Source organism: Ascaphus truei, chromosome 5 (genome assembly GCF_040206685.1).
Source record: "Ascaphus truei isolate aAscTru1 chromosome 5, aAscTru1.hap1, whole genome shotgun sequence".
Classification (NCBI taxonomy): Eukaryota; Metazoa; Chordata; class Amphibia; order Anura; family Ascaphidae; genus Ascaphus; species Ascaphus truei.
The window spans coordinates 101062380-101075801 of NC_134487.1; the positions used below are offsets into that span (position 1 = coordinate 101062380).

Genomic DNA, 13422 nt, shown 5'->3' on the forward strand with positions numbered 1-13422 from the left:
GGTTTAGATTTGTTCTCTTTCCAGTTAAATGTACTCCACTGAATGGTCTATTACGCTGTACAAATGCACAATGCAGCCACACTGAATATAATGTCTATGTTACACAGACATCAGCTTTTCTCCCTAAGAGCAGTAATTAGAATGTTGAAACTAAACACTGCATGTGCTTCACTCAAGACACTGCATTAAGATTCCTCTGTACGAGGGCTCTGGTTGGTCAGCAACATTTTTCTATTTTTATGCAGAAGAAAATGGGGAAAGCATTCCAGAGGCTAAATAGATTATTCCAATTTGGTATTATGCCTCCTGTACACGCAACAGATTGTGAGTCACAGGTAGATCTTGATTAGTCATTGTAATTGTGAATGTGTGTATATTCTCCAATATATATATATATATATATATATATATATATATATATATATATATATATATATATATATATATATATATATATATATATATATATATATATATAATTATTCTCCAAATGTATTTAATCTTCATAGTCCATTTTAATCCCCAGTATGGTTCTTTCCTTATGTTCTGTTTGTAGTACAGATAAACCAGTGATTAATCGAGCCCTGAGACAGCTAAGGCCTGTAATATAGTACGCGCGCGTGTGAATGATAATTGCATGTCTGAGCCTGACTTTTATATAGTTGAGACGTACGCACGCACGTCCGTGAGCGTTGGCGCGGCAGATCTGAGGAAAGACATGAAATTTGTCGTTTCACGCTGTTGGCGCGCAACGTGACACTGAGCCAATCACAGTGCGGCCTAACGCTGTGACATCATGGCCACGCCCCCTAGCCACGCGTGTCATGTTTTGTACTATGGGTACAAAACGTGCGCGGCCGCAAACGTACTGCAAGTGCACATCAGTGTTCCTCTCTTTGGAGAGTACCTTCAACAGCAGGAGTGCACAAACTTTTCCCCCTGCGCCCCCTGCCTGCTCATGCCCCCCCCTACCTTGTCTTTAGCGCCAAATGACGCCGTGTGGTAATGTGACGTCTGTCACGTGGCGTAATTTGCCGCAGCGTTGCTGTCGGAGACATGGTAAGAGAACTTACAAAGGCCTTTCGCGGTCCCCCGGCATTTATTTGAAATGCTTTGGGGTTAGAGTGCGGGGCTTCTATAAGCGCACCCCTCCCCCCCCCCCCCAGAAAATCTCGCACCCCGCAGTTTGCGCACCCCTGTTCCACAGTATGCTTCATTTTTAGAATAACAACGAATACCGGTGCACTGTAAAATAAGTGACCAGATTTGATGCTAGATATTGTGTGCATGGGTGTCATGCATCAAATACATGTTTGCTAATGTGTGATTTATGCAATGAAAAGCTCCAGAGAGATGTCAAATCATTTGCCTTCAGCAGTGTTTGCTGTTTGGTGCAGAGCACAAAGGTAATGCAGCATTTCTTATTGCCAACTGTATACATCATAGAGTCACGCAGAACATCTGCAAGAATGCACGCCTGCCAAGACCTAATATTTCCCCGGCAGCTACTGTAGTTCCCAGTCAGGGGGTTAAGGTTATTTCTTCACAGAAATGTATCTGGCAACACAATATGCCTGTATTTATAAAACTTGAGCATCATTTATAACTACTTTCAGGTTCAAATCTAGCTGAATTTAGAGATTGTTTTCTGAAACTAAATACAATTGTACATCATTTTAAACTGGGATTCGGTATGAATACATAACTAGTGGTAATATGCAACATTGGCATTAAGTGCACATTCAGCTGGCTTTGCTTGTATAAAAGAGCTTTTTCTCTTGCAAATAAATCTCTCCTACTCCAGATTCTCTAACCTCTGATACATTGCTGCACGTTCACAGTGGATCATGATACAATAGTCAGTACCTGCCTACTGTAATCTTTTATTCTCCCATTTCCATTCATTAAACTTTCCTGCAGGCAGGGCCGCCAACAGCGGGGGACAAAGGGCACTGGCGTCCCGGGCCCCGTGGGTCAGGGGGGCCCGGGGCCGGGCCGCCCTGCGCGGCCGGGTGCCAGATATTTAAACAATTTTTTTTTAAAAAAGTAAAAAAAAATGGCGGTGATTCCCAAGCGGTCCTGGCGCGCATGCGCATGCACAGGGCAAGCCGGACCCGCTCACCCCCCGCTCCCAACGTGCATGCGCAGGGCCCGCTCCCAACGCGCATGCGCAGGGCCCACTCCCCCCCCCCCCCACTCCCAACGTGGGACGGAGGGGGAAGTACCTGCACCTCATGCGGCCTGCTTCCCCCCCCCCCCCCCGCGGCCAGCTTCCCGCGCGCCCCCCGAGTCCACCTCCCGCGCGCCCCCCGAGCCCACCTCCCTGCCTACCCCCCCGAGCCCACCTCCCATTCAACCGTCATTCACCCACCCACCAACATTCAACCGTCATTCACCCACCCACCAACATTCAACCGTCATTCACCCACCCACCCACCAACATTCAACCGTCATTCACTCAACCACCCACCCAGACCCACATTCACCCATCCACCCACCCACCCACATACATTCACCCACCCACATACATTCACCTACCCAAACATACATTCACCCACCCACATACATTCACCTACCCAAACATACATTCACCCACCCACCCACCCACATACATTCACCCACCCACCTACATACATTCAACCAAGCAACCAACCACCCACATACATTCACCCACCCACCCACATACATTTACCCACCCACCCACATACCTTCACCCACCCACATACATTCACCCAACCGTCATTCAACCACCCACCCACCATCATTCAACCACCCATCGTCATTCAACTGTCATTCAACCGTCATTCACCCACCCACCCACCGTCATTCACCCACCCACAGTCATTCAACTGTCATTCACCCACCGTCATTCATTCACCCACACACAAACCGTCATTCACTCACCCACTGTCATCCATTCACCCACCCAGTCACTGTCATTCATCCACCCAGTCATCCACCCAGTCATCCACCCAGTCATCCACCCACTCACCCACTCACCCACCCACTCACCCACCCACTCACCCACCCACTCACGCAACCACCCACTCACGCACCCACTCACGCAACCACCCACTCACGCACCCACCCACTCACGCACCCACTCACCCATCCAGGCAGGCAGTCACATGTCTTTTGTTGAAAATATAAAAATAAACAGGTTGCATTGTAATGTTTTTTTCTGTATCACAATAAGAAAACAGTTAAGTAAAAGTTGCGCGTTAAAAGATATTTTTTCGTGGTAATTGCGCTATGGGTTCGGGGGGGGGGTGCGCTATGGGTTTGGGGGGGGGGCCCTGCTCCTTTCATTTGTCCCGGGCCCCATGATTTCTGTTGGCGGCCCTGTCTGCAGGTCATATAAAATGTGACCGTCTTTCTTGCTTGCAGTAATAACATTGGTCATATTTATTTTAGTCGAAGACAGCTGCCTGGCTTCATGTCTACTGTCTTCCAAAATCCTTCCAGTAATCCTTTTATCATCGTGAATAATCGAGGTTACTGGTACCCCTATAGAAGAAGGTTGAGGTCACTGATCTTGGCTAGCATCTGACAAAGGCCTATGAGCCCAAATGTTGTAGATGCATTATTTGTTCCTTTATTTTGTTAGAAATGTTATGTGCGTGTTCGTTTTTACCATCCCGTATTTCCTTGCAACCCAGCGGCGCCTCTGCACACATGCCGGAGGCAATTGCTAAAATAATGGCTGCCTCTCACATGCCAAGACTTTGTGCGTCCCATGTCCTGCAGTGTTGCCCATCACAGCCGGATATTGGAAAGTCGCATCTGCTGTGAATTATGGGGCGCAAGTTTCCGATGCCGTGCGGTGATTGACAACCACGTCCGTGTTCTCAGAACCGGTATATTCTTAACCGGTTCTAGAGAACCGTGGGAAATCAGCCCTGAATATTGATGCACCCCTAACTTTAGGGCAGCAGTTATCAACTTCTGTATCACCATAACAAAATAACAGAATTTGCTCATGTCGATCTTTTGTGTGAGTCAAATTATCCGTTCATGTATTGTTTTTACATCTACCTTTCTCCTGTTAAATGATTGCACTGAAATTGTAAATATACATTTAGTATTAGTATTGTGCTCATCCTGCGCTTCTATTTTCCTCCCACCCCAGCAACCTGGACCCTGATGTAGAGCAGGTAAATAGGCAGTGTGATTTACTGGGTAGCGATCCTAATTTGAAAAGTTAAAGGTACAAATCTGATACTACAAAGGCCCATATTTACTAAGTGGTGCTATGCCATAAATCACCTTACCGGCACCGGAAGAAACCTTCCACCTTAAAGGCCCACCAAGAGATTTTCCGGGGCCCAGGCCTTTAGCAATGACCTGGACATGTTTTTGAGTGGGTAGCCAGGAGGGGGGCGGGGGCTCGGGGCCCATTTTGTTCAGTGGAAAGGGAAAGGAGGTCTGGAGATTCTGATTTATTGCGCGGGGGGAGGGGCGGGGGCGGAGCCGCTCAATTGGTTGCGCAGACAGGACCAGATTGGTTGAGCTGGGAAAGGAGTCAAAAAACTTTTGGGATGTGGATGACCTGCCCCTTCTTACACCTCCCCTGCTGTCCCTAATGTTTGTGGGATGGAAGATGTTTTATGCTATAGCGCTGCTTAATATGGGACAAAATATTTTTGCAAGTGATATAAAGCCATGCAAGGGGTAAAGTTGGTGAGCAGTACAGAAACCAAGGAGTTAACCATATTTTTAAGAGAACTGTTTTTTTCTTTTTCTTGTGGGTTTATCACGGAATATCATGGATCCATGGCTTGGGTGGCAATACAACCATTATAGAAAGCAATGCTTTCATTAAAAGGACATCAGTTTACAGACAGCTAGCCAAGTATTAGTCTGTCTGCTGAGGCAAACTTCAAAAGACGTAATATTTGTTTATTTGTTATTTATAAAATGTTTTAACATGTACAGTAATAATACATTGAACGTAACCTTTCGTTTTAAAGCATGTCCTGCGCACAGACTTACAATAATACATTGTTACATGTTATATTTACAGACATTTCATGGACAGTTACGGACAGTAAATGTTATGGGCGTGTCTAACAGTTAGACGATTAAAATGTGAGACTGCTGAAGTCTTGAAAGAACATAGATTGGATGCAGCTTTGAGAGTCTCTGGTGGATTGTTCCAGTCGTGTAATGTATGGTAACGGGAGGACTGACTGGATTCTTTGTTGAACCTTGGGATAGTCAATAGTCTTTTGGAGTCTGATCTCAGGTGATAAGTGCTGCAAGTGGTACTGGTGAGGCGCTTTTTCAGATAGGTGGGTAGCTTGCCCAGAAAGTATTTGAAGGCAAGACAGGAAAAATGTACCTTGCGTCTGGACTCTAGGGATAGCCAATCTAGTTTGCAGTGATGTGTGTTGTAGTTACATTGTAGGACAAAGCGGCATATTGAGTTGTAGAGGGCATTTAGTTTGCTAAGGTGGTTTGGGGGTCCTGTATCATATACTATGTCCCCATAGTCTATAATTGGAATTAGCATCTGCTGTGCAATGCACTTGCTGTCCAGCAGGTCCGAATGTGACAGAGGGAACACTCTAATCACTATCACTACAGATTAACATTATGTATGATAATTAATGTTTGGTACAACCCATAAAAATGTCAGGTATAAATCTGAAAAGGGCAAAAGCACATGAATATAATGATATAAAATGTGAGAAGATATTAGTGTTGCAAGTATCAGATAATTGGTTTCCCTCTCAAGGTTAAAACTGGGACTGTCATCAGTGACATCCATGTGTTCGCAGACTTCTCCAAACACCAATTTGTGGGTATCATTACTCTGGTTGTTACAGCTAGAGAGTTATGGGTTATTTTATAAACTCAGATAATTTAAATGAAATGTAGCGCTGCTCCCTCCCCCCCCCCCCCCCCTCTTCCCTCTGGGAGATCTTGCTATTGCTACAGGTGTCATGATTCTAAATACGTGTGAGGGTCCAGGAGATGCTGAGGGTCTGCGATGGTAAGGGGAAACAGGACAGGCTTTTGATGATCCTTCAGGTTCTTCCCATGGTGTCAGCGCCTCCAGTCATAGCAGAGTCCAGGTGTACTGGAGACAGTCCCCACCATGACAGTCTTCTCTCATACCTTTACCAAATAGACTGTAACTTAGGCAAAGGTATATAAAACAGGATCCTTTATTTGTAGCAGTCGCTGCAGTTGTCATTACAGTGTATGCATGGGTTTTCAGGATCAGTCCCAGGCCTCTCGATGGTATTGGCCTTCTTGCAATCTTGCCCTGTTGGCCATTGGCAAGGAGCTTGCCCGCTCCTGCGCCACCAGGGGAAGCGCATCCGACACCCCCGGGGCAGTTAACTTACCCCCCAAGTCAGCGGCAGGTACAGGTTACGGTCCTGGAACCGTCGGCAGCGTCACAGCGGGGGTCGTCTGGCAACGGTACACTGGAGCCTTGGTTAGCAGATAGCAGGGCACCTGGGCTCACGGTTGTCCCTGCGGTGTCAGGGTAGACCTGGAGTAGGTACCTTTGGCACTGGCCCACATGGGCATCCGGGTGCGATGGTCAGGACCCACGATATCATGGGCTGCATATGACTCTGCAGGGGCCGCACCAGTTGGTGTGGTGGCCATGTTGATTGGCTGGAAATGGCGTTGGTTGGCACAGGGCTGGCAGGCCGCATGAACAAGGCCCCGCAGTGGGGCTGGCGTCGACCCCAGTTAGGCGGCAGTTTGAGTACACACAGCGCAGTGTTGGCCGTGTATGGTGACTAACAGGTAAGCTCCTAAGCAGACATATTTCTGGACTATTCTGAGGTAGTGATAGTAAGCAGCAATAAACAGCAATAAGGCAAGGTAGCTCCTTCCTCTGGCTCAGCTCCGTGGAACTGAAGTAGGCATTGTGTGGTTGACTCCTTCTAGTGTGGAAACAGCATCCGATTGGCTCTTAGTTGGTGCCCCTTCCCCTAGGTGAAATATAGGGCAGAGGCATAGAAGAAGAAGTTGTGACCTGGCTCCGGCAACGATGGGCGGGCGTCAGCTTGGCGCCGAATAGCTTGCAATAACTTTGCAGAAAAGTTTGCATCTTGCTTTGCAAGCCCATGTGGTCCCGTATTTCTGGCGGGAATGCCATTTTGAGAACACAGTCCATGTAGCGAACTCCATTTTGAGCAAACAGCACCGTAGATACCAGGGTCCCCAGCAACACTGAAAGGGCCTGTTCCTCACATTGAATTTTCAATAAATTAAGGGTACACGCTCCCTGGACAATTTCCCACAGGATACGCCCCAACAAGCACATTTTCTTTAAGGTACTCAGGGTCCCAGCAACAACTGAAAAGGCCCTGTCCCTAGTATTTTTCTTTTAAGCAGCTAGGAGGGTACACACTCCGTGGACAATTTCCCACAGGGTACGCCCCAACTGTCTCTTTTCTTCTTATGAAGGTTATCCACGCTCCCTGGAACAATTCCCACAGGGTACGCCCCAACATAGTCTTTTACTTTGGTAAGGGTCTGGGTAACCCCCTCCCTGGTGTAGCCTCAGAGAGAGCTTCCCACCTTCCTTAACTCAAAATGGGTGTCCAAGGTCCCTGGTGAAGCATCAGGAGCCCATCCCCAGTCTCTTCTGTGCTGCACTGCTGCAATGCCCTGAAAGCCTGCCCTGTTCTGCATTTCAGCAGCGCCTCCAATTGTAGATCTGCTTCTCTGCCCCCCCCCCCCCCCCTCTGGGAGATCTTCCTATTGCTACAGTGTCATGGTGCTAAATACCTGTGAGGGTCCATATGCACTCTCACCCAGTCCAAAAACAATATAGACTCCTACAATGTGCCACTCCTGTTGATTATTACTGTCGGACAAAAACTGAAGATGCATTATATAGCTTAGGAAGTGTAATGCTTAGTACATTGTTTTTGTCCAGCTAAGTTGACATGAGAGGATTTATTTTTTACTTGACGTATACTTCAGTTAAAAAATAATCCTGAAATACAACTATGTGATTTAGTACTCTGGTAATAAGAAGCTACGGGCCTTATTCTATAAAGTGAAGCTTTCCAAGCTGTAGAGCTGGATTTGCACTATCGCACTTATATAGAATAAGGACCTCTGTGTACAAACTTTTCTTGCTACCAGAAATGTGAATCGAGTTGTGCAGAAATATTTCTGAGATTCTGCAATAATGATATCAATCATTTTCCTTTTAACAGAAGAGTTCAAGGGTTCAACAATAGTTGAATTAATGAAGAAAGAAGGCACCACACTAGGGCTCACAGTGTCAGGTGGAATTGACAAGGATGGGAAGCCAAGAGTATCTAACCTACGTCAAGGAGGAATCGCTGCTAGGTAATCAATCACATCTAAGTTCCTTAGAAATGTAAGCCCTAAGACAGATTGTTACAGGTATGACCAAGGCCTTTGGCTACTATGTAGCGAAACATCATTTAATGTGGTACAACTCTAGCCAATGGTATAAGTCGTATCTGTATGGGTATAAATTACTCCTAATATCACTGATACTTGTTAGGGCTCTTTGTAAGTTGTGATACATTTTGCTAGGACAACACTGTATCAGAAGTAAGTAGTCTTGAAAGATCAATTGGTTGAACAAAAGTTCCTAATCCTGCAAAGAATATAGTTATCTCCGTATTCAATAGGGTTAATTGAAACATTTTGATGATGCTCAGAAGATGCTCAAGCAAAGTGCACCTAAATAACTTTTATCGCTTGGCGTAAGATTAGGAAAGATTCATTTTCAGAATGATGACATTTTCAAATAATGGTGTTGTCGTTTGCACTTAATTTTACAGCTTCGTCAAAAGTTATCCAATGGTGGCCTCTCCTGAGAGGTTTCTCCTGTAGCTAGAGTATTTTGAAATACATTCCTTAGCACAAAAAGCAACTTTATTACTAAGTTGCAGACAATATAGTCATCCCGGGTTAAGACCTGCTCAGTTATGAGCCTTTAAAGCAGCAATCCCCATAGCTACTGTAACTAGCCCTCCCATCCTCTTATTTTTATTTTTACAGGATGAGTTGGTCCTACAGTGCTAAACTACGCTATGATCAGCCCCGGGGACACCCTGGTTCCTGAGATACTGAAGTTACTGGTAGTACTTACTGTTTTTTGGAGGGTAGTTTAATGGCCATCCAATTAGGTTTCCTATTGGGCTGAGAATTGGCAGCCATTTTGTTTCCCCTGTAACATCACCGGTAAGTATCTCGGGAACTGGTGGGTCACCGGAGTATAAAATAATGGGGTTAAGATCCCGCACTGTTAAAAAAAGATAAATGGGGGGAAATGAGTAACAGTGAGAGTGCAGCTTTAAATGTCATTAAGAAAGAGGAGAACGTTGATACAAAGTAAGGCAATCATTGATGCGTACTATTATTGATGTACCTTAAATCATGCTTTTATTCCTCCATATTACTTCTCTCCTTTACATTTACTACTACAGATGACATTAAAGAAGCCAAAACGGGCACAATGCTCTTCAATACAACACAAATGAATGCATACGCTACATAATCCGTTTAGCATCTGTTTTGAAGCCGTGTACCAGTGGACTTTTGTTTACAGGGGGATGTCATCCCTTCTTAGGCCCAGATTCACAAAGCTGTGTTAAGTTAGGGCTCATAACATGACACCACCAAAAACAAGAGATGTTCTGTTCCCATGACGTGACCGCGTATCCACAAAGCTAATTATGTGCAAAAACAACGCCCTCCCACTCCTAACCGGCTCTCATATGACGTCACGATGTCGCGACATCGCGTTGTCATGGCGACGTGTTGCCGAAGAGCCGACTGAGAGCAGGTAAAAGAGAGTTACAGAGGCCTTGCACCTCCCCCCGGCATTTAATTTAAATGTGGGGAAGAGAGTGGGGCATTTGTAAACACTGTGCTCTCCCCACCCCCCCCTGAAAATCTCACCCCCCACCAGGGGACGTGCCCCCCCCCAGTTTGCGCACCCCTGCAGTATTTACCGCTAAGCTCTTTACTTGAGAAAACACGTCTTAGCGTAACATTATTGCCAGTTGAAGATACATGGTTAAGATTAATGTGACGTCAGGTTAGTTTAACATCACGTTGGGCGGCTTAATGGAGCGTTGTGTATCTGGGCCATTAATGCACATCGCCAACCAATCTCCATGTCATCGTGAGATTTTAATCTAGTCGCTATTTTTTTAATCTAACCCCCGTGTATTAAATGTCTAAATAATCCTATGTATTCTATTGGAAATGGAGTCTTGGAAAATCCAGGACTTTTCCAGGATCTTATTATAACATGGATGTAAATTGGCATTGGTAATACTGTTAAATGGGGCTTGCAATGCAAAAAAGATGTCACAGCTTCGGTTGAATGAACCTCATCCATAGAATATAGAAATTAACAAATGCCACTGCCAACATTTCATCTGTTCAAGTACGTCAATTCCTGAAATCCCCTCTTGCCACTTGATCCCAGCAGAAGCATATCTCTTTCAGGCAGCGCTGCTGAGTTCTCAAAGATCTAAGTTTTGAAGCATCTTCAAAGGCAGCTGTGTTTTCCCAATCAGAGTGACTACAAATAGATAAACTGCATATTTACCATGGATCCATATTTCACACTGACTTTGCATGCTGATTAAGTCCATTTTCCACTCAAGGATTCTCCTAAGAACTACGGTTTATAACTTTACTCCTAATATTTGATGACAGTTGTCTAATTTGTTTCTGCTGCATTTTTAAGAACCTCATTTATAACAATAGACCCTGACAAATATCATACAGTGTTGAAAATGTACTCTGAGGAAATCCCAGACAAAAAACACATTTCGTTAAAAAAATAAAAATAAAAAAAACCCCAACTAGTACTGCAGCTGTCTGAATACTGAAGAAAATGTGGTAGTCCTAATGCTAGATTTATCAGTCTATCAATACTGTCCAATAAATTGTTGTAGCAAGTATAATTAATATTTTTTTAGAATTATTCGTATTGAAGTCCATATATACGTGTAGTTGTTGTTTAATAACAGGAGTGGAAAAAGACTTGTTTTATGTGTATATGATATATATAGCATTATGTATTCTTTTGACTTTGAACGCTTTGCAAATATGAATTTATAAGCCCTGTGTCACTACATAGGATATTAATTTGCCAACATATATTTACAGTGAGTGAACAAATCAGTGTATCAACTCTTTCTGAAGAAGGTTCCATTCCTCTGTAGATGCACATTTATTTTAATGACTATATACATTGAGTAAAGTTACACCCATCTGACAGATCAGTGTCCATTGCAGAAGTGACCAACTGAATGTGGGAGACTATATAAAATCTGTGAATGGCATCAACCTCACAAAGTTCCGTCATGATGAGATCATCAGTCTGCTGAAGAATGTTGGAGAGCGGGTGGTTCTTGAAGTCGAGTATGAGCTGCCTCCAGTGTGTAAGTAGTAAACAATATTTCGTGCCACTGCCCGATTTGAGAAACAAAATAAAATGTGGATGTTATTTTCTAAAGCATAGGGGAAGGAGTTACCTTCCAGGGCAGGACCACTCCTGTTTTACCACCAGTTCCAAAAAATGACCTCTGTTACCATTTTTATTTCTAATTTACAGGATATCAATCAACATAATTCCCAACACATGAGTGATGGGCACGGCACAATCCCTTATTTATAGTTGTACCGGTGGGCATTATTTCCAGTAATGCCCGTACAACGTAGCTTCTGTGAGCTGTTCTACTATATACTGCTTTTTTTTCTTCTTCTTTTTTTTTTTAAACGGTGATCATTTTTTCCTGTAATGAATACTCTGGTATGCTTTGATTTTATGTATTTCTCAGGCCACCCATTTCACTTGGTACCTTCTTCTAGGTCATGTCTGTATCGATAAAAATGTATAATGAATGTATAGACCGCACTATCATAATCGGGTCTAAGAGAAAGTGTTCCAGAAAAGTGATGCAGCGGGAACAGAGAGGTTCCCCTAAATCCCAGAATAGTATAATCAAAATACACAAACAGGTCCCAAAATACACAAAGTGCTGGGAGCCATTTGTGTATTTTATGTCTGTAGTGATGATGTGTATGAATTGCTGGAAGGGTTGATATGACTTTATTTTAAAGAATCGGGGCTCTTCGTTTAGAAAAGGAAACACTAAGTTATTCCTGTACAACTCAATAACCACAATGGGAAAAATAGGTGCAAGTGATGTAAGTGGATACAGGGTACATAAAAATCACTTGCCCATAGCTTTAGTTTAGATATTTACTTTCTCATTTTTCCTGACCAGTTCTAAAAGATGTTCATCAGATATCAATACAACTTATTATATGGGATATACCCATTTTTAAGTAGTCCAATATAGTTATTAACACTGTAAAACTGTTTTATATTTGTTGTACAAATTTCTTACGTCATTGGAAAGTGAACATGTAGCACAGTTAAATGATCATAAATACCTCTTCAATTCTACATACCGTATGCTTCGCAGTCCTTTTTGTGGTAGGCTGGTATGATGTATTGTACCACAGCTGCCCTTCTTATCCACCTTGGGGCCAGAACATGATGATCCAGGGCCAATGTGTGCAAATAACCTATCCTAAGCTTCATTTTGCAAAGCCAGTAGAACCAACCCCACACTGATGAGACCCATTAAGGTCAAAACGGCTGTCTGCGGGTGGGTTTACTGGCTATGCATCTTAACCCAGGCTGTGCTCAAAGCTGTGAAATGCAGCTAGCATAAGCTTACAGGGGACCATGTTATATGGTTTTGAAGCAAAAGGTGGCACTTTGTGCTCATTTGCATGTCATTTCCCAGAATCCCTTGCTGCAGTGGAAGCACTGTGTGCTGGGTGATAATGGTGAAGGGCAGTGTTGCAGACCTGTCTAAGACATGCAAATGAGCATACAGTAATATTTCCATTTGCTATATATATATATATATATATATATATATATATATATATATATACATACATACATACATACATACATACATACATACATACATACATACATACATACATTGTATTGTATGTCTTTATTTATATAGCGCCATAAATGTACATAGCGCTTCACAGTAGTAATACATGTTGTACTCATATAAATAACAAATAATATAGATAACAGGTCATGGGAATAAGTGCTTCAGACATAAAAGTAACATTAAGGAAGAGGAGTTCCTGCTCCGACCATCTTACAATCTAATTGGTAGGTAGGGAGAACGTACAGAGACAGTAGGAGGGAATTCTAGTAAGTGCGTCTGCAGGGCCAAGCTTTATGTATCATGTGTCTAGGATTATCCAGTGCTATTCATATGCTTCTTTAAGCAAATGTGTCTTAAGGTGGGTCTTAAAGGTGGATAGAGAGGGTGCTAGTTGGGTATTGAGGGGAAGGGCATTCCAGAGGTGCGGGGCAGAAAGTGAGAAAGGTTTAAGGCGGGAGAGGGC

At 43.8% G+C, this 13422-nt stretch overlaps 1 protein-coding gene across 18 annotated transcripts in view; it reads left to right on the forward strand.

Moving 5' to 3' along the window:
* Positions 1-13422, forward strand: part of GRIP1 (glutamate receptor interacting protein 1) — an 894479-nt gene that overhangs the window by 732335 nt on the left and 148722 nt on the right. For 13 of the 18 annotated variants that reach the window (XM_075600319.1, XM_075600315.1, XM_075600316.1 and 10 more), the window contains 2 exons: positions 8193-8328; positions 11269-11414. The exons of 3 other annotated variants lie outside the window; for them this stretch is intronic. In XM_075600319.1, the coding sequence (XP_075456434.1) occupies positions 8193-8328; positions 11269-11414 (282 nt within the window). The remainder of the gene's footprint in view (positions 1-8192; positions 8329-11268; positions 11415-13422) is intronic. 2 more of the 18 variants (XM_075600329.1, XM_075600330.1) reach the window with 1 other exon arrangement.